This window comes from Nyctereutes procyonoides, unplaced genomic scaffold, assembly GCF_905146905.1.
Source record: "Nyctereutes procyonoides isolate TBG_1078 unplaced genomic scaffold, NYPRO_anot_genome, whole genome shotgun sequence".
Classification (NCBI taxonomy): domain Eukaryota; kingdom Metazoa; phylum Chordata; class Mammalia; order Carnivora; family Canidae; genus Nyctereutes; species Nyctereutes procyonoides.
This window is the reverse complement of record NW_026575134.1, coordinates 14,563,952-14,583,783: the sequence shown is the minus strand read 5'-3', so window position 1 is coordinate 14,583,783 and position 19,832 is coordinate 14,563,952. Positions and strand designations below refer to the sequence as shown.

Here is a 19,832-nt window from a genome sequence, read left to right as displayed (position 1 = left end):
TTGCAAAGATTTTCCTCACTTTTAAAAGGAGACATAAGGAAAAAGCGGTCTCCACCTTCTTCTGGATATCCCTAGAAGTGTGGCAGCCACCTTGCTATAAACTTTGAAGATGAAACCAGAAGACAGAAGAGGATGGAGTAAAAGAAAGAGAATGAGAGCCGATTCCCATCTTTGGGGAGTGGTGCCCTTTCACCTCTGGACTTCTTGTCATGTGTGATAAGACAATTTTTAATTTAAGCATTTAGTAAGACTAGGTTTTCTGCTACTTGCACCTGAAGCATCCCAATTGATACAGTGTGAACATGAGACGTGAACATACTTTCAGAAGATAGAATGTGTCTGGAGAAGTGTTCATTGCAGGGCAAGTTACCACAGAACCTCTGAGAAATAGGGCACCTGGAGCCACTTCGAGCTGCAAAGGTCATGGGTCATGTGAGGGCTAAACCCAGTGGGAAGGTTGAAAGTCTTCCTGTGTGGTAGCTGGACCTACAGGTCAACACTACGACCTCACATGACCAGATGACTCCCATTGCTCCTGCCAGGATCCACCCCTTCTAATCCAACAAGAGAACAAAGGTTTACTCTCCAGAAAACTGGAGAGACCCCATTAAATAAGGGGCTGCCAGGCTCAGCAGAGATCAGGTGAGAGGCACAGGGCTGGAAACAAGGTAAGCATGGGCTCTCTCTAGTCAAATCCTTAGTGGGCACTCCTAGAATGCCTATCACCAGGCACATCACCAGGGAGGAGTCTTATCCCGAGAAATGGAATGGCCCCAGAGAAAAGGCTTCCAGATCTTGCCTTTAGGAACCCTCCAAAATAAGCTGATTGGTGACCTGATGACCTTTTTGTTCACAGTCCCACACAAAGACTTCCAATCAGCCTGTTAACACTTCTCTTCTATTTACTCTTTTTATTTTTATTTTTAAAGATTTCATTATTTATTTGAGAGAGAGAGGGAGAGGAAGAAGCAGACTCCCCCCCCCCCCCCCGCCCCAGGTGGGGCTTGATCCCAGGACCCAGAGATCATGATGTGAGCTGAAGACGCTTAACTGACTAAGCTACCCAGGTGCCTTGGTGCTTCTAAGTGTGAATGGTTAGGCATCACCAAACATTCCTGGAACATCTCCATCATGAGACTGACCAGCCAAACATCAAATGCATGAACACACATGAAAGAAATGAAGATAATGAAGCAAAGAGGAAAAACCTAAAAAACCTGTGTTAAAGATACTAGAATGGTATTATCTCTGCAAAATGATAATATCTTGTAGGATATTATTAAGAAGCAATTATAGGGGTTCCTGGGTGGCTCAGTCAGCTGAACGTCCAACTCTTGGTTTTGGCTCAGGTCATGATCTCAGGGTCTTGAGATCAAGCCCCCATGGGGCTCCTGGTTTAGTGAGGAGTCTGCTTGAGATTCTCTCCCTCTCCTGCCCTTCTCCTCACTGGAGCTCTTGCATTCTCTCTCTCTTAAATAAATAAACAAACAAATAAACAAATAAATCTTCAAAAAGGAAGCAATTGTAAGAAGTTCTTTTTATCTAAGAACATATCCTAAAGATCTAAAAATGTTAATCATAAATTGGTTATTTCATATACAGCTTTGAAGGTAAAATGGAAGAAAATCTTTTAGAAAGTATAACAAGAGATTAAGAGAATAGGAGAAAAGAAGTAATAAGAGAATGAAAAGATCAAAGTAAAAGGTCCAACATCCAACTAATGGGAGGTCAATACAAAGAATAAAGACGATAGTGGGGAGAAAATTAGCCAAGATGTAAGATACAAAATTATCCCTGAAACAGGTATTCATAGACTGAATGAATCTGCTAAGTACCCAGTACTATGAATGAAAAAAGACCCATATTGAGTGATCCCTGTGAAACTTCAGAGCTCTGGGTGTCAGAGATTAAAAATGGATCATATGCAAAGAGAATATCAGACTTTCCAATAAAAGGAAAGCCAATTAAAAATGTCTTCATAATTCCATAGGGAAATGATTTTTGGGATGCCTGGGTGGCTCAGTGGTTGAGCGTCTGCCTTCTGCTCAGGTCGTGATCTCAGGGTCTGGGATCGAGTCCTGCATAGGGCTCCCCGCAGGAAGCCTGCTTCTCTCTCTGCCTATGTCTCTATCTCTGTGTCTCTCATGAATAAATAAAATAAAATCTTAAAAAAAGGGAAATGATTTTCAATCCAGTTATATACTCAGATTATCAATTAAGTGTAAAGGTAGAATAAAAACATTTTCAGGTGTGTAAGGGTTCTAAAAATTGAACCCCTTTGTACCTTTTCACAGGAAGCTGATGGAGGACATACTCCATCAGAATAAAGGAGCAAACCAAGAGAGAGGGAGGCACTGGGATCCAGGGAACAGGTACTCTAACACAGAGTGGGTGAAGCGACCCCCCAGGATGGCAGGAACTCCTGTTTTTCATTCTAAGCCTTTTGGTTCTATTCAACTTTTGAACTATGTGTCCATTTTTCTTTGATTAAAAAAAAAAGTTTAATCAAGGAAAAAAGAAAAAATGGTTGAAAAACTTAATAATAAATTTTATTTGCCAGATCAAACAGAAATGAGGGGGATCCTACAGACTGAAGCTGAGCATGGACATTTGTGTCTAGAACAGAATGGGCTCTGAGAGCAGAGACAGAACTCTGAATTTGTTCCTTTTCAGGCTTGTTTCACTCAAGATGAAAAACCAGGCATCCTCCGAGTGATAATGGAGTGGGGAATGCTTTCAAGACCTTCCAGCTCTGATGGCTGTACTCTGGGGCAGAACCTGGAGGGAAGGCGTTCGCTATAACCAACCTGTGTCTCAGAAAAAAAAAAAGAAAACAAGGCCTGGAGAAGAGTGATGGGAAATGGGGCAGCTAGTCATGAGAGCGTGTTGGAAGAGTCACTCGAGTTTGTAAAGCTGCCGTCCACTCCTCTGCCCTCATCACGACATCACCTGCCATTCTCCATTTACCAGTCTGGTTTAAAGACTATGTGACAATGGTTTCTGTCCAGTTCCAGTCAGGGAAACTTAGAGAAAGTCCCCTCCTCCACCCTCTGAGGAAGCATGAGCATCTGTCTGTCTGAGTGCTTTGGGGAAGAGAACACATGGCAACCAATCTTAGCTGACTCCCTACTATGTGCTAGGCATTCATCGGACATCCTCTCACACAACTTACTCGCTGCTATAGGTGGGTGTAACTTACCTACATTTCTCAGGTAAGGGAAAGGGTGGCAAAGCTAATAAGAGTGGAAATGAGACTTGATACTATCTGTTTGACTTCAAAGGCCCCCATACTGAGAAATGGATGTAGGAAGAACACAGGGGCAAACATTAAGTCAAGGCTTACAGTGTAGCCATAACACTTATCCTAATGAGGCAGGAGCTGGAGTTGCTTTCACTCCAGAATTATCTCTGCCTGTTTTCAGATTATCTAGAAACTTCTACCTATGCCAGTCTAAGATTCCTTGGATTTTTCCCTGTTTATTCCTTTTTTTTTAAAAAAGATTTTGTTTGGGTGCCTGGATGGCTCAGTGGTTGAGCATCTGTCTTTGGCTCAGGGTGTGATCCTGGAGTCCCGGGATTGAGTCCCGCATTGGGCTCCCTGCAGGGAGTTGTTTTCTCCCCCTGCCTATCTCTCTGTGTCTTTCATGAATAAACAAATAAACAAAATCTTTAAAAAAAAAAAAGATTTTATGTATTTATTTGAGAGAGAGAGTGTGAGCAGGGGGTGGGGGGGCAGTGGCAGAGGGAGAGGGAGACGCAGAGAATCTCAAGTAGACTCTGTGCTGGGTGCTGAGCATGACACAGGGCTCAATCTCAGGACCCTGAGATCATAACCTGAGCCAAAACCATGAGTCAGACACCCAACCAACTGAGCCACCCAGGCACCACCATTTTCATACTTTAAGATGAGATGTGTGAGCATCGCACGAGACAGAGGGGAATGTGGCCGGATTTTGTCAGCATTAGCTTCCATGACCTTATCTTTCCTCTCTCCTTCTTGAGTGCCAGACTGGCTTCTCAGAGCCTGGCTCAACCCTTTGGCCTCTTCCCCCTTTCCACAAAAGTCCTGATGGGTTTGGTTGGGCTGGTCATCCACAGCCCTTGGACTCTTTGGGGGCACGTAATAAGTTCCCCTAGAGTTGGGGCAAAGAAACAAGAGCACAGGAGTGTGTTATTCAAGAGCCCCCAGGTTGGTGAAGAGTGGCCAGGAGGATGGGCACATGGAAATCAGGTAGCACCAAGGCCTCGGTTTACTCACACTGCTTTCCATGGAGCTCTACTACCACTTACTAACAGTTGGACGCTGCAGAGGCTCAGAAGCATGGTTGCACTCATTTCATTGGAGAGCACGGAGCTGACGTTTGCACTTCCAACCTTTTTCCAGCCCTTGCTATTTGACTTTAACATTTCCAGCTCTAGACCTAAGTTCTTTTTTCAGGAACCCTTGACAAGAGTGGGTTGTAATTCAAGAATACGAGAACTGAAATATTTTCAAGGTTATCAAATGATACGTAAAAAAAAAAATTCAGACGCGCTAGCATTTCCTACAAAAAGAATTCACGATTGGGAAGGGACTGCAATATTTTCCGTTCTTGTGTGATAAATTTTTTTGGTCAATTATAGATGATTACTGTGATTGAAATAGCTATTTATATATATTGTATGTTGCTAGTATGAAGAAAATAAATGTTGTTTTAAGTTTTATGCGAGGACATTAAATTCTGTTGTTTTTTTTCTTTTTTTAAGATTTTATTTTTAAGTGATCTCTGCACCCAACATGGGGCTTGAACCCATAGCACCGAGATCAAGTCACCTGCTCTACCGACCCAGCCAGCCAGGCACCCCAAGGAGGACATCAAATTCTGATCATGCTTTTTCAATCTCTGACTGTATGGGGTCTTATCCTAACTAAAATCAAGCGGAAAAGAACATTATTTCCCACAAAGTTTGGAAACTCAGCTCATATCTGAGTTTTCTGGTGCCTATATCAACCCTGAAAAGCATCCTTAACAATTGTTCTGTTAGCTGACGCTTGTAATGCACTCCTCGGCCTCCTCCTTCCTTTCAGAGATAATTCCTTTTTGCTGATGAACCTCACTCTCCATCTTCCTTCTACTTCCTTAAAAGAACATAAAACCTGGCATTTCTCTATTGATACACATTCCCCTGAAAACTAAATTTAAAAAGGCTATTAAGAAGCCACTGTTAAGGGGATCCCTGGCTCAGTGGTTTGGCGCCTTGCTTTCTGCCCAGGGCGTGATCCTGGAATCCCGGGATCGGGTCCCGCGTCGGGCTCCTTGCATGGAGCCTGCTTCTCCCTCTGCCTGTGTCTCTGCCTCACTCGCTCTCTCTCTGTCTCTCATGAATGAATAAATAAAAAATCTTAAAAAAAAGAAAGCCACCGTTAAGCCTCCATGCCCATTTTATTTTTTTAACGGCTGCCCCCTGGTTCCTCCCTTCAGCCAGGTAGGGTGAGAAGTGCCTCCATCAGTTAAAATCTACGGTGAACCCACAATAAAAGAGGGCCTTCAAACCGGGTTCCCTCGGAGCCCTTGGGGATGCCAAGTGGATCCCCAGGATGGGCAGGCCCTGGATACATGTGTGATGGGAGCAGAGATGAACTGGCTTTAGGTGGAGCAAGTCTGCTTTTCTATCAGGTACCATGTAAGGCTTTGTGGGAATAAAAAAGGTCTACAGCCACAAAAAATTTTGAGGAGCCAAAGCCCCTCCCAGAAATCTGGAACAGAATGGCCTGCTTAACTCAAAAGCTGAGGAAAGGTAATAAATATCCTTCACCAAATTCTGGCGTTACAGCGAGAAGTAGTTATAAAATGATCCTGCAAAATGATGTGACACCTAAGTTGGTGGCCCAATACGGCAGCGTGTATGCTGCAGGAAATGTGTGCGGGTGGCCATTCCACATGGCGGTGTCTGCTTGAACCTGACGCCGAGGTTGGCGGTTCCCACAAAGGGACTCCGGCTATCAAACTGGATCAGGCTTGCGCCAAAGCAGGAGGCACGAGAACGTGCTAGATCTGTAACAACTGTCACCAAATAGTTGCTTTTGCTTTTATTTTATTTTTTTTATTTTTATTTTTATTTTTTTTGCTTTTGCTTTTAAAAATCAAGTCCTTCCCCTTTTTTTAAAAATTTTTATTTATTTATGATAGTCACAGAGAGAGAGAGAGAGAGAGAGAGAGAGAGAGGCAGAGACATAGGCAGAGGGAGAAGCAGGCTCCATGCACCGGGAGCCCGAAGTGGGATTCGATCCCGGGTCTCCAGGATCGCGCCCTGGGCCAAAGGCAGGCGCTAAACTGCTGTGCCACCCAGGGATCCCCTTCCCCTTCTTTTTTTTTTTTTAATTTTTATTTATTTATGATAGTCACAGAGAGAGAGAGAGGCAGAGACACAGGCAGAGGGAGAAGCAGGCTCCATGCACCGGGAGCCCAACGTGGGATTCGATCCCGGTTCTCTAGGATCGCGCCCTGGGCCAAAGGCAGGCGCTAAACCACTGCGCCACCCAGGGATCCCCCCTTCCCCTTCTTTTATAACTGTGTTCTCTTAATGCCTACTTGCTGACTGGACAATCCCCTTTTGAGATTCACGCTGTATGCATTAAAAATGATCAGATAATTCCACTGTCTGCCCTTCTCATATTTTATCATTAATGATTCCTCTTCGTGAAGTTATGGATATTTGTGTCTTATCTTCTAAACTTTGAACTCTTGAAAAGCAGGATCTAATTTCATCCATCTCTGTACTGTTGCTTGAAAGCACCTGACCTGGTACAGGCATACCTGGGACATACCACGGGGCTGGTTCCAGACCCGCTGCCATAAAGCCAATATCGCAGTAAAGCGAATCAGATGCACTTTTTGGCTTCCTGGTGCATATAAAAGTTATATTTACCTTATACTGTGCTCTATTAAGCGTGCAATAGTATCATATCTAATGCACATGCTCTAATTAAGAAATACTTTATTGACACAGAGACCTGAAATCAGCAAATGCTGTTGGAAAAATGGCGCTGCTGGATTTGCTCGACGCCAGGCCGCCACAAACCTTCAATTTGTAAAAAAAAAAAAGGAAAACGAAGAAAAGGAATATCTGCAAAGTGCAATAGAGTGAAGCACAATAAAAAGGAGGAATGCCCGTACTTTGCTTATGGAGCAAGCACTAGATAAATATTTTTGAATGAAGGACTCCCTGTCTTATTACCTGGAAATTGGTCGGCTGCTCGGTATTCCACTGGCCGGTGAAAACAGACATGCATGGATTTTTAAACTGCTCTTAATCCAAACGGGTTTTAATTCTGTTTTCTGTTCTTTCCTCTCTGTCCAGGACAACCAAATAAAACCCCAAACAGATGGCTCAGCTTTCTTGGTGTGGAGGGATATGTAAGGACAAACAGCCTCTATGATGCCAATTTTCCTTTCGCCCTGATCGTAGGAGACTTGTGGGAAAAATTCACAAAATCATGTGGCAAATGGGCTCGTAAAGTGGGATGACTGCCCCAACTCTCCACTCTGGGACTGTCCAACTAATCTAAAACCTCAGGCAACCTGAAAGTTGCCCAGTGGCTGATAGGTCATCCTTCCGGGTATTAGTTTCCAGATTAGTCTTGCTCTGTCTGCTATAGGTCTGCTATGATGATGATGATGGTGATGATGATGATGATGATGATGACAGCAGTTAAAATCCACCGAACGCTATGTGGCGGGCACTGGCTGAGCCCCTCATGCCCACGATCTCACACTTCACAGCCGTCTTACAAGGTAGGACTATTAGGACTTCCATTTGCCATGTGATCCGATCACACGCGACCCGGCAAAGCAGAGTCACTTGGCCTGGGCAGGACTCAAGGCTTCTATCAGCGAAGCGGGACTTACCTAGGAAGCACAGAGTTAGGTGGCCTGGATTTGGCAGGGGATGCGACTTTCGGTTCTGGCCCAGAGCTCCCTGAAGGTCCTGGCAGAGAGTCCTGCGCCGGCCCAGGTTGGTTAGGAAGTACTTCCCTTGCCGAAGTCAGGAGATGCTCTTTATCTTTCACTTCTTTTTCCCGGGACTTGGCTTTGTGTTCCGCCAGAAGGAGGTCAAATTGCTTTTTCCGGCCTGGGACTGCCCTCCGATGGCTTAGCGAGTGCGTCTAAGGAGAAGAGAGATGAAAAGCACAGCCTCTTTGATCAGCACATAAACCTGCTTCCCCGGGCCCTCCATTTCAGAAACAGCAATTCATGGGAATTTAGAGGTGCTCGAAAAGTCAACTTCAAGGCAACAGCTCCCGTTCTGTGGCTGGGAAGAGGCAGACACCACACAAACGCAACCATGCCCTACACTCCTGGCGTCAAGAAGCCAAAGCTTCCTCCAAAAAACAAACAAACAAAAAAAAAGCAAAAAGCAAAAAACAAAAAGACCAAAAAAAAAAAAAAAAAAAAACCAAAAAAACCAAAACCGGGCACAGGATGACGAGCTTCAGCGCAGCGCCCAGGGAGCCTCGGAGGAAGGGCGGCGGTGAGGCTGCGCTAGAGTTAATCCAGGTGCAGGTGGGAGGCTCGCTGTGGCCCAGACGCCCGGAGCCTCCGGGCAGAGGGGCCGCGGCCGCGATCCCAGGAAGCGCTAGCAGTTCGGGATGAAATACGGGGCCGGGGGCCCCCCGATGGCGGCCGCCCGGGCTCAGCTGTCCCCCTGGCCACCCGGCGTGGCCGGATCAGGGGCGCGGCCGCTCGCCCTCCCCTCCAGGGCTGCCTTTCAGGCCGCCGCCGCCGCCGCCGCCGCCGCTCCTGCATACATTAAAACGTAGCAGGGTTTAGAACCGCCTGTGAGTGCCTATAAATACAATTTACTGTCTGGCCTCACAAGTAACAGGGGAAGCCTATTTTTTTTTTTTTCCTTCTTAAAAAGCCAGCCAGCTTGAGGCAGGCACTCTGCTACCATGGAAGAGAAGAAAGCATTTCCCTTACAAAGAACAGCTGGGGGTCATGTCGAGGTTCCACACCCTGCCGTGTGCAGAGAGTGGCATGCAAACATTTCGACAAAGGCCCCAGCGAGAGCAGGAAGTATTTTTTATGGAAAGAGAAATACCTTGCAGGTGAGGGATCTTGTGCAAGGTTTCTTTGTCTCGGGATCCAATACTCCACAGTGTTTATTTGGGTCAAATTCTCTCTCTGGTTTAAGAAACAAACAAAAAATATAAGAAAAAAGGAGACTAAATAGGATTTGGCATTAAGACTACATTTAAAAAAAAAATGCACATTTGCACCAACAAGTGAGACATTGTCAGGCAATCTGTTTTTTTTTTTTTTCTCTTTTCTTTCTTTCTTTCTTTCTTTCTTTTTCTTTTTTCTTTTTTTCCAACCGGCTGCTAAAATGCTTCAAGAACCGCTCGGGGTAAAATGGCACTCCCCTTTGACCCCAGGGTTCCAGGTCCAGCTTCGGGAGGGATGTGGAACGCAGCACAAGGCACGGAGACCAGGGTGCGGGGACGCACCGGAGGGCCAGGAGCCCTGATGCTGTCACACTTGATCTCACTTAAACGGTTCCCCCAAGTACTTGGCACTTGGGGCGCAGCTGGCTGCAGGGCCGGGAGAGCCACCTGAGGCCCAAGGGCCACTCTTCCTAGGCGGCTCCAAGAACCCCCCCCCCCCTCCGCCCCACAGCCCTTGCCCTTCCTGCTAGTTTGAGCCACTTAAGTGGGAGATTATTCCTTGACATGTCAGTATGACCTGCCTCTCTTGTGCTTTGCAAAGTCCTCAGCTCTGGGCTTTCCACGCAGCCTTGCTGACCAGAAACATCGTTTATCTGATTCAGGAATGTTTTGGCGGTGTCACAGGCAGGGGTGGGGGGAGAGTTTGGGGTGTGCTGTCTCAAGTGGAGGGTGCATAGAGGGTAGGGCCTGCTAGTCTCCCAGCATGCTCTGCTCCCAGCGTGGGGGCCCGCTGCTCCAAATGGGAATGAGCAGAGGCTGGCCAACCGGGTGGGGACGAAGGGGGGCTGCGGGGAGGCCAGGCTTTCTCTAGCTCCTGCTTCTCCCTGGACTGTTGATGATGGCTCACAGTGAGGTTACTTCCAAGGAGCCTGCTCTTTTTATGCCCACTTTGGATCTTTTGCGCCTTCTGGATTACCAAAAGCCTCCCCCCGACTGGAAAATGAGGGGATGTGAGGCGATCCCTCTTAAGGACGCTTTCGGCTTCAAAGTTCTACCTCTTGGAGAGTCTGTGCTATTTCTGGAAGGCTCCCAGCAAACACCTGAGTCCCGCAGCACAGGGATGACACAGCTCTTCTGGGCACTCAGGGAGGCTGGCCACAGGGTCGGTGGGTGGGGGTTGTATATAAAATTGGTCGGGTGCCTCCATGAAAGATTTGAATGACTGTAAACTAAAAGAATTTACCTGAAGATCTGTCTGAGATGGCTGAAGTAAACCCTGAGCCTCATAAATGAATGTGTTCTGATTTTAAGAGAAAATCTGGGGCTTGTAGTGGTTGCAAAGGTGGTGATGATGATGGGGGTGAGGAAAACCACTCTCATGTCCAAGACAGCCTTTCTGGTTGGCCATCAAAATGCCTCCCACCCCTTTTTTGGCTTTTGTCATTTGTCATCATCATCTTTATCTTCTTCTTTCTTAAAGATTTTAGTTTTAGTAATCTCTACACCCAGCGTGGTGGGGCTTGGACTCACAACCCTGAAATCAAGAGTCGCATGCTCTTTGGACTGAGCCAGCTAGGTGCCCTCATCCCTGCAACTTATTTTTTAATTTTTTGGCTTCACTTTTAAGACTAGAAAACTCTGAGGCCTGGAGGTGCCCATTTCCCATGAGCCCTCTCTGCCCACCGAGGAGGGCCTGGGCGCCGGGCCCCAGGCTGCCTGCCACAGAGTTCTTTCCCTGGGGCCTGTCAGAGTCAGACCCGGGCCCAGATCCACACCAGCACTCACGCTGGCCTGCGACTGAGCAGGTTGTTTGGCCGGGGGGTAGGAGCTGGCTGCCAAATGTGAAAGGGAGATAGAAACAAGCAAGAGACCCAATGAGACAAAACAACCGACAAAATGCAAAACCAACAAACACCACAAAAAACCCCTCTACGACTCCAGGTTGGGGTGCAGGCTGGAAGCCATGGTTGTGCTTCTGCCCGTGGACACTGCCCAGCTGGGCCTCCTGGGTTTTCCAGGGACATTGCCACCCAGCTCTGAAGAGTGGAATTGAACTCTCCATTCAGGAAGAGAGCCGGGAGTGGGGCTCCCCCCCCCCGCCCCCGCCCCGCCACTCCGGGAGGGCCCTGCAGCGCTCAAAGAGAGCACCGGGCTCTACCTTTCTTTCTTCATAGTGGGTGAGTAGCACATAGAGAGATTTTTTAGGGTAAAAACCCTTTGAATGCTTTGGGTCCAAAGTACTTTTAAGAAATATTTTTTTTTAACAGTTACAGAAGCAAGATAGAAACACTGAAATATAGATTAACACCAAGTCAAAAATAAAATTGACCCATGATTCTTAGGCTGATTAAGAGGTACACCTCCTACTGGAGGGCATGGTTTCTCTCTCACTGGGTGGCTTTCACCATATTTTCCTTCTTTCTTTTTTTTCCATTCAACATTTGATAAATGCCCACGGTGTGTGAAGAAGTTATAAAGTTTATAGCTTTTCTTGGTCTTTGGGAGAAAGTAGAACTGCCAGATTGAGTTCTATGACAAATCCAAAGCAAACATCGTCTGCCTGGGGGCCCCCCGAGGGCAACCACTGTCTCAAATACTGGCCACGAGTCCTGTTCCAGGCATCCTGAGTGTCTACGCAGACACCCAAGAAGGAGATGCAAGAGAAACCCCTCAACGCCTCACCTGCTGTGCCAGTCCAAGTGTTCCCGATTATGCGGGAAGGGTGGTCGCAGCCCCAGAGCACATAATCAACCTGGCAACCAACCAAAACCCAAGGTCAGAGGGGGGCAGACCACCTGCCGGTACTGTCCCCAGTCTGCCCTGCGGGGCAGTGAGGCTCCCTGTGGCTGTCCAACCTCCCGGCTGTGGCGAGGCGTCTACGGAGCCTGGGGCCCGTCTGGCCAGGCAGCATGGGAAGGCCTCAGCACGCGCAGGCCGTGGCGGTGGCCGTAAAGCCCCCTGTGTCCCAGGCCGAGAGGCTCCCTCCTGCTGAGCCCCAAGCCGAGCGAGGAGAACCTCATCCAGCCCGCAAAAAAGAGAACCCCTTCTCCCTCGCAGTTTTAGGTGGGGCTCCTGGTTGCAGGTCAACCCCAGGCTCCCCTTACCACGAAACGGGCCTGCCTGGTTACAAGAACGCAGCACTCCTCGGTCACGGACGCGGCTCAGAGGCAGGGAGATCGTGAGCCAGACTCGAAGGACACAGACACGTACCTGAAAGTCTCCTGTAAGGCTTGTTGTTGTTTTTGGTGCCATTTTGGTGTTTCTTGTCTATTGTGGTGGACAAAATTCCTTTGCCATTTAAGATCTTCTCTGGGGAAGGTGGCACTGACTTGGACATCAAGACTGGCTTAATTAAAGGTGGGGTGGAGACGGCAGAGGATGAGGAGGAGCAGGAGGTGACCGCGGTAGTGGTTGCAGAGTTCATTTTGACATTGGCACCATCTGCCTTCACTAGGTTAGGAATTTTCTCTAAACTGACTACAGGAACCGGAACGCTGAAAAATAAACGAACAAATACACACAATTGCCTTCTTTGATACATGTGGTCCGCCGAGAAGCTAGACGCGCTTATCATCATCAGAACATTCCTTGTGACTTATTGATACGCCTCTTATTCGGGAGCAGCAGGATTCCCGTTTTGATGGGAGGGAGACGTGTGCCTCGGAAAGGACCAACGGGGGGCGGGGGGGGGCTCGAGGCTGGCGCGGCGCCAGGGTTGGCATCGCAGCCGCCTGCGGCCCCCTCCCCGCTCCCTCCGTGTCGGCGGGCCCTGAGACAGCACCTTGGGCAGAACAAGGCACCCGCCGTGAAGCTCGGGAGGAGGTGCTGCTTGTCCCCTGAAGACGGCGTGCCACTGTGCCACTTGCTGAATCACGTCCCCTCCCCCTGCTGCTCGCTGGTCTCCCACCTCGGCGATCGGGCCTGACATCTGCTTAGCTCGGGAGTGCTGACAGGCTCACGCCACGCGGAGGCATGGCTGCAGGCCAGCGTGCCATGCTACATGCTGTTGGAGGACTTCTGGATCTCTCACATCCCGGGGCTGGGCTCCAGCCGAGGGAGGCACCATGTAACATTATCTAATATTCCATTTTAGGCAGCTAGTTATGTAAATAGGCAATTCTCAAGGCTGGCAGGTGAGAGGATGAATTTTGAGAAGACAGAGCCCAAAGGTGCATGTTTGCTCTTCAAAATCTGTCACCTCAGCTCCACTTGCCTACGATTTCTCCCGTAATGGATATGCATTTGATTTCTGTGCGTTCCAGGCCGCAGGACCCTGCATCTGGGGGGGCTGTGGAGGACTCTGTCTCAGGGTCTTCAAAGATGAGAGGAATAAGCTTTTCTTTGGTTCCTGAACTAGATTCCCTTTTCCTCCTTGCAGGAGGGCACAACGCTAACACCGCAGCCCCCCAGTCATCTCTGAGCTGAGTGGAGCCGACTTAGCTAGTTGAATGCCAAATGATCTAGAATATAGCTTATACATGCCTGCAGACAATGTAGGGCACGAGAGAGAGGCTGGTTTTGCAGGGGAGGAGTCTGGTCTGTCCACATGGCTGGCCAGCTCTTCCTCCTCTAAGATTTAGTCACAGATCGTTTTTTTTGGTCAACTTGTTCATGAAATGATTTCGGCAACCCCTCAGCCCTTGCCCCTTTGCTGACTTTGAAACAGGATCACAGATGTTATTTATAGGTGTTCGCCAGTGAGAAGGGCACTCAGCGGTGAAGCAGATTGTAGCTGGACTTCACCGCTTTTATCTTACGACCACGTGCTTTCTTGGCCTGGGGAGGGACGGTGTGGGACTCGAGTCCCATGTGAGGGGAAACGGGAACGGGTGGGTTTCAGTAATACACCAAGTCCCTGATAACTCCGCCTTTGATCAGGTCTCAGTCACCGAGATACAGCTAACCTGCTACTTTCTACTTAATGGCAATTCTCAAAGCACTCACACATGGCTGAAGAAGGCCCAAGAAGCCCTTGAAGAGTCAGCACACTGAGAGGCTGTAAAGGTATTACCTGGTAAAATTAGTGCTGCGTTCCTGATTTTTTCCGGATGGTAAAAAAATGTAAAACCACGAGATATGGAATTCTTCGAGGCTTCCTTCACTCAATGTTAAGAGACACAAACTGTACAAATCGGGATTTTGAGGAGCGATTCGCATACCCGTGTTCATAGCGGCATGATTCAAATAACCAAAAGGTGAAAGCAACCCAAGTGTCCAGGAGTGGATGACTGGATAAACAAAAAGCGGTATAGCCATACAATGGAATATTACTCAGCCTTAAAAAGGAAGGAGATTCGAAATGCCTGGGTGGCTCAGTGGTTGAGCATCAGCCTTCAGCCCAGGGTGTGAACCTGGAGTCCCAGGATCGAGTCCCACATCGGGCTCCCTGCAGCAGGGAGCCTGCTTGTCCTTTGGCCTATGTCTCTGCCTCTCTCTGTGTCTCTCATGAATAAATAAAATCTAGAAAAAAAAGGAAGGAGATTCTTACACATGGATGAATGTTATGCTAAGTGAAATAAGCCAATCAGAAAAAGATAAATACTATAAGATTCCACTTATATGAGGTGCCTAGAGTGGCCAAATTCAGAGGCAGGAAGCAGAAAGGTGGTTGCAAAAGCTGGGGAGAGAAGGATGGTGCAAAGTTGCAGTTTTGTAAGATGAAAAGAGTTTGGGAGATGGGTTGCACAACAGCGTGAATGTACTTAACACTGCTGCTCTGTACATTAAAAATGATTAGGATGGTAAATTTTCTTTTTTCTTTAAAAACTAAATTAAATTATTTTTTAAAGGATCTACTTATTTTATTTTTTTAAAAGATTTTATTTATTTATTCACGAGAGACACACAGAGAGAGGCAGAGACACAGGCAGAGGGAGAAGCAGGCTCCATGCAGGGAGCCCGATGTGGGACTCGATCCCAGGACCCTGGGATCACTCCCTGAGCCGAAGGCAGATGCTCAACCACTGAGCCACCCAGGTGTCCCGGATCTATTTATTTGAGAGAGAGTGCAAGAGTGAGGGAGGAGGGGCAGAGGGAGAGAATCTCAAGCAGTCTCCCCGCTGCACACGGAGCCTGACACAGGGCTTATCCCACAACCCATGAGGTCATGACTGGAGCCAAAACCAAGAGTTGGATATTCAAACCCACTGAGCCATCCAGGCGTGCCCCCCCCAACCTTTTTTTTAGAGAAAGAGAGAGTGCATGTGTGGTATGCTTGCACACACACGTGTGCACCGTGGAGTGGGAGTGGGGGGGCAGAGAGAGAGAGAGAGAATCTCAAGAGCCTGACGGCTGAGCACAGAGCCCAACCCGGGCCTCAGTCCCACGACCCTGAGATCCTGACCCGAGCTGAAATGAAGAGTCAACTGCCTAACTGACTGAGTCACCTGGGTGCCCAGGATGGTAAATTTTCTTTTGTGTACTTTGCCATAATTAAAAAGACAGTCTACTTCTCCCACCTCAAAATCACAAAATTCATGCAAAATTATACATCAATATCCTGACTTAAAAAAAAAAAACATTATAAGAGCCTGCTTAAAAAGCCTGGTTGATTTAGTCACCTTTTTCTGATCTGTTGATTTTTATTTTTCTAGAGGAAGAAGTTAAACTTCAGGTGTTGATGGAATACCAGGTGGGAAGATTCTCTAGCGCCCGAGTGGCCTTCCTCTGATATACTTCTTTGTGAAGCCCAGTAAATCCTGGAAAGGAAATTAGACCCTTGGGTTTCAAGTCTAGCTCTTGTCGCGGGAGCTGGTATGAGTAAAGGGCAGGCCTCCAGTTCCTGTGAGAAATGGCCAGGGCACATGTTGAGTACCGTGAGTTCAGCAGACAAAGACATGATGTGGGGATAGAATAATTCAGAGCAATGGTATGAAATGAACTAAATTTAAAAACCGAGCCAAATGGTCCTCAAACACTCACAGTACAGCCTGCGTTTCTCTCCTAAAGTCAATGTCCAGCTCCAATGTGCCTCTTAATTCAGCCATGAGAGCACAGGTACACGAGGTCCAGCCATTTGGAACAGTGCCAGCTGACTCATCTCTTTGGTGATGCTTCTTCCCAACTGTGTGCTAGTAACTGAGCTTGAGCCAGGCCAGCTAATATCTGTGACTGATCTCCTAATTTGGAATTCTCTCTACTTCATAACAAGCGTGGTTCATTCATACCCTCGACTGCCAACGCTTCCAGAACTCCACTTCAATCCCAACGTCCATAGGCGGGATGTGGAATCGGAGCCCATCAGAAACTAGAAGAGAAGGCTAATGTGAAGCTCTCTGGGATTGAGTTTTCTTTCATTGGAATGGAAGGTATTAGGGGAAAAAAGTCTGAGCAATAGTATTTCAAATGGTTCCAAAGTCCAGATGAGTAGTAAGGGACTGAATAAACGTCTCTGATGCCCAGTGGGTGGGCTTCGTCTTGGCGATGGGAAGGTGATAGGAGACTCCATTGTTTTGGGTGAGAATTCTAAGGATGTCCAGCAACTAAAGGAGAATGGCTGTAGATAGAATGAAGAAGGAGAAACTGGGAACTGACCTGGATGCCTTTTCTTTTCTTTTCTTTTCTTTTTTTTTTTTAAGATTTTATTTATTTATTCATGATAGACACACAGAGAGAGACAGAGACACAGGCAGAGGGAGAAGCAGGCTCCATGCAGGGAGCCTGATGTGGGACTCGATCCCGGGTCTCCAGGATCATGCCCTGGGCCGAAGACAGGCGCTTAAACCGCTGAGCCACCCAGGCTGCCCTGGATGCCTTTCTTAAAAAAAAGATTTATTTATTTATTTATTTATTTATTTATTTATTTATTTATTTATTTATTTATTTGACAGAGATTGAGAGTGTGCACACTCAAGCCGGGGCAGTGGCAGGCGGGGGAGAGGGAGAAGCAGACTCCCTGCTGAGCAGGGAGCCCAACACGGGGCTCAATCACAGGACCCCGGGATCATGACCTGAGCTGAAGGCAGACGCTTACCTGACTGGGTCACCCAGATGCCCCACTTTTTTTTAAGATTTAATTTTAAGTAATCTCTACACCCGTGTGGGGCTTGAACTCACAACCCTGAGATCAAGAGTCACATGTCCTCTGGCCAGCCAGGCACCCCTGACCCAGATACTTTTATCTTTGGTGTCCCTTCTGCCCCCCGAAGGTTTTGGGCTTCCTCTCCAAGGTAAGTTGCCTCTGGTCTGAGCTGAGAAGGTACTTTGCCTGGGAGTTAAAAGGAGACAGGGAAGCAAGCAGCTCAGAGATGGTGGGATGGGTCAAAGCCATCCCCAGAAGAAACGAGAATCAGAGATAGAGACAGAGAGAGAGAGAGAAGCAAAAAGCCTTCCTGTGTGCCCTTGCCAACCTCATTCCCCAGGATAAATGTCAGCCATCCATCCACTGGAATATTTAGTCTCTTTTCTTCGCCACTGTTGGCAAGAGCCCTCAGCTCCTAAATTGATGAACAGAGAGGAGGAAATGATGGCAAGATGGTGCCACACGATTTGGAAAACCAATCCCAGAGACTCCACCTTTTCTCAGCAGAAAGGAAGGTGCTGAGAGCCCCGGCCGCTGCTTCACCTGCATACAGATCCCTGGCTGCGTCTACACTCGGGGGCATCTGGAAGCCATCGTGTCACAACTGCCTCCCACGTTCTCCCATAGTCCCCTTTCTCACTGTCCCCACTTCCCCTACCATCACCCCTGGCCTGTCTGGCATCCCAACCTTGGGCGGCGGACCCTGAACAGCAGGTTGAATTTTTTCCACTGGAATGAAGCCCAAAGATTCTGACCCCCTGCCTCTGTGGTGTGGGCCTCTCCCCGGCGTGGGATCAGCCACCCCACCTCCTCCACGCGCTGGTGGGCGCTGGAGCGAATTTATTACTCCGTGTGCTCTGGTGACAAGCAAGCCTGGCAGCTACCCCTGAGGTCGGCGGGAGCCTCTCGGTCTGGCCCTGTCTGCGGGGCTGCACGCCCGCGCCTCCCGGACTCTCCCAATTAGTCGCATGTGTCACCTCACTAGCGGCCCTTCTTTGAGGAGCAGTGTTTGAAAGGGAAGGATGAGTGCTCACTCTGCCCCTGTTGCTTTCATCATGCCTGTTCTGTTCATGGGGATGAACTCTCTCAGGGAGCCCAGGGCTGCAGCTCGTTCCCCCGCTGGGTCTAACATCCTGGGAGTAGTTAGCTCCTTGTTATCTCCCTTCCTCTGTGTCTGGTCCCGGGCAGGGGATCCCACGGCCGAGGACAGTCCTCCCTCGTCCTCCTACCTCGGTGCGGGAGAGGCCTACCTGGCTTCTTTCGTGCTGCTTTGTCTGCCACGGCTTCTTCCTGGGGGCCTGTCTGAACTTATCATTTTGGGCCAAGGAGGGTGCTCTGGCTTTGAGAACAATGGCTCTCCTGGCACCAGGTGGATCCCCCTCCCTGCCCAGTGATGTCTGCAAAAGAGCAGAGGTGGAGCATCTCCCTGGCGCCGTTTCGAGGGCCACCCATGTCTCCTGGGACCAGCTGCTCTCCTGCCGGCTCCACTTTCCTGGGGATCATGATTTATTCTTTCATCAACAGATAAGCCTTAAAAGAATGGTTCAGAAAATCTTTAGGCCTGCAGAAATCGTTGCCAGCCCTGTTCCACTTACCAGCACAGGGTAAAGATGGATTTGACAGGCAAGAGCCTGAAGACATATGGTAGCTGTGCTGTGGGTTATGTGTCTGATGAGAGTTCTCAGCTGTCTGATTTCTCCCCACCGATTCTTTCGACAAAGGCTCCTGCGCCTGTGCTGCTGGCCTCACAGAATTTTGAGGATCTCCGGCTTCCTGGCAGATCCTTGAAAGGGCCACCTCCCCCAGCCTCCTGCCTTCTAAGCAGTGACAGCATTAAAGTCATCCCAAATAAAAGGGGATGCACTCTATTTTAAACAATGCATTTAAAAAATAATAATAATAAGGGATGCATTTTGGCGGATGGAGGAGAGAGGGCAGGGGTGGGTGGCGCTCTCAGGACATTATTTACATCACATTTAAATTCTTTAAGTCCAGAGGATCTCTTGGTGGCTCAGCGGTTTAGTGCCTGCCTTTGGCCCAGGGTGTGATCCTGGAGACCCAGGATTGAGTCCCGCGTCGGGCTCCCTGCATGGAGCCTGCTTCTCCCTTTGCCTGTGTCTCTGCCTCTCTTGCTCTCTCTGTCTGTGTCTCTCATGAATAAATAAAATCTAAATAAATAAATAAATAAATAAATAAATAAATAAATAAATAATTCAAGTCAAGAAAAGACTTGAGATGTTCTTGAAGGCTGAGAGTCAGGCAATCGCTAAGAATCAGCCTGAATAACAGAGCTACAACATCCTACCAAGGTACCACAGATAGAGGAGGTACGACATAAATCCCCATGAATGAATAAATGGTTGTTTTTTTTGTTTTGTTTTGTTTTTTAATCTGGGAAAAGATTGGGGAAACTTTCAGAAAGCCAATTTATAAACACCTTAAGCAAACAGAACACAGGGTAACCAGCCACAGAGCACAGTAAATAAAGAACCGGCCAGATTAATATTTTGTGGCTGAGCATCAGGGCTGGTGGTCAGAGGGAAAGCACTGTGTACGATCTCTCCTGGCCTTTGCACGGATTTGGATTCATTCCCGTATAACCCACCCTCAGGAAACTGGGAAAATGTGGTCAGACCACACAACTACTGGGCATGAGTGGCCCTGGCA

At 48.1% G+C, this 19,832-nt stretch overlaps 1 protein-coding gene across 3 annotated transcripts in view; it reads right to left on the bottom strand.

The window, feature by feature from the left end:
• ATXN7L1 (ataxin 7 like 1) overlaps window positions 1-19,832 on the bottom strand; it is a 244,271-nt gene that overhangs the window by 20,285 nt on the left and 204,154 nt on the right. For all 3 annotated transcript variants that reach the window (XM_055300978.1, XM_055300979.1, XM_055300980.1), the window contains exons 5-7: window positions 12,356-12,639; window positions 9,082-9,164; window positions 7,890-8,146 (exon numbers count right to left, since the gene is read on the bottom strand). In XM_055300978.1, coding sequence (XP_055156953.1) covers window positions 7,890-8,146; window positions 9,082-9,164; window positions 12,356-12,639 — 624 coding nt within the window. The remainder of the gene's footprint in view (window positions 1-7,889; window positions 8,147-9,081; window positions 9,165-12,355; window positions 12,640-19,832) is intronic.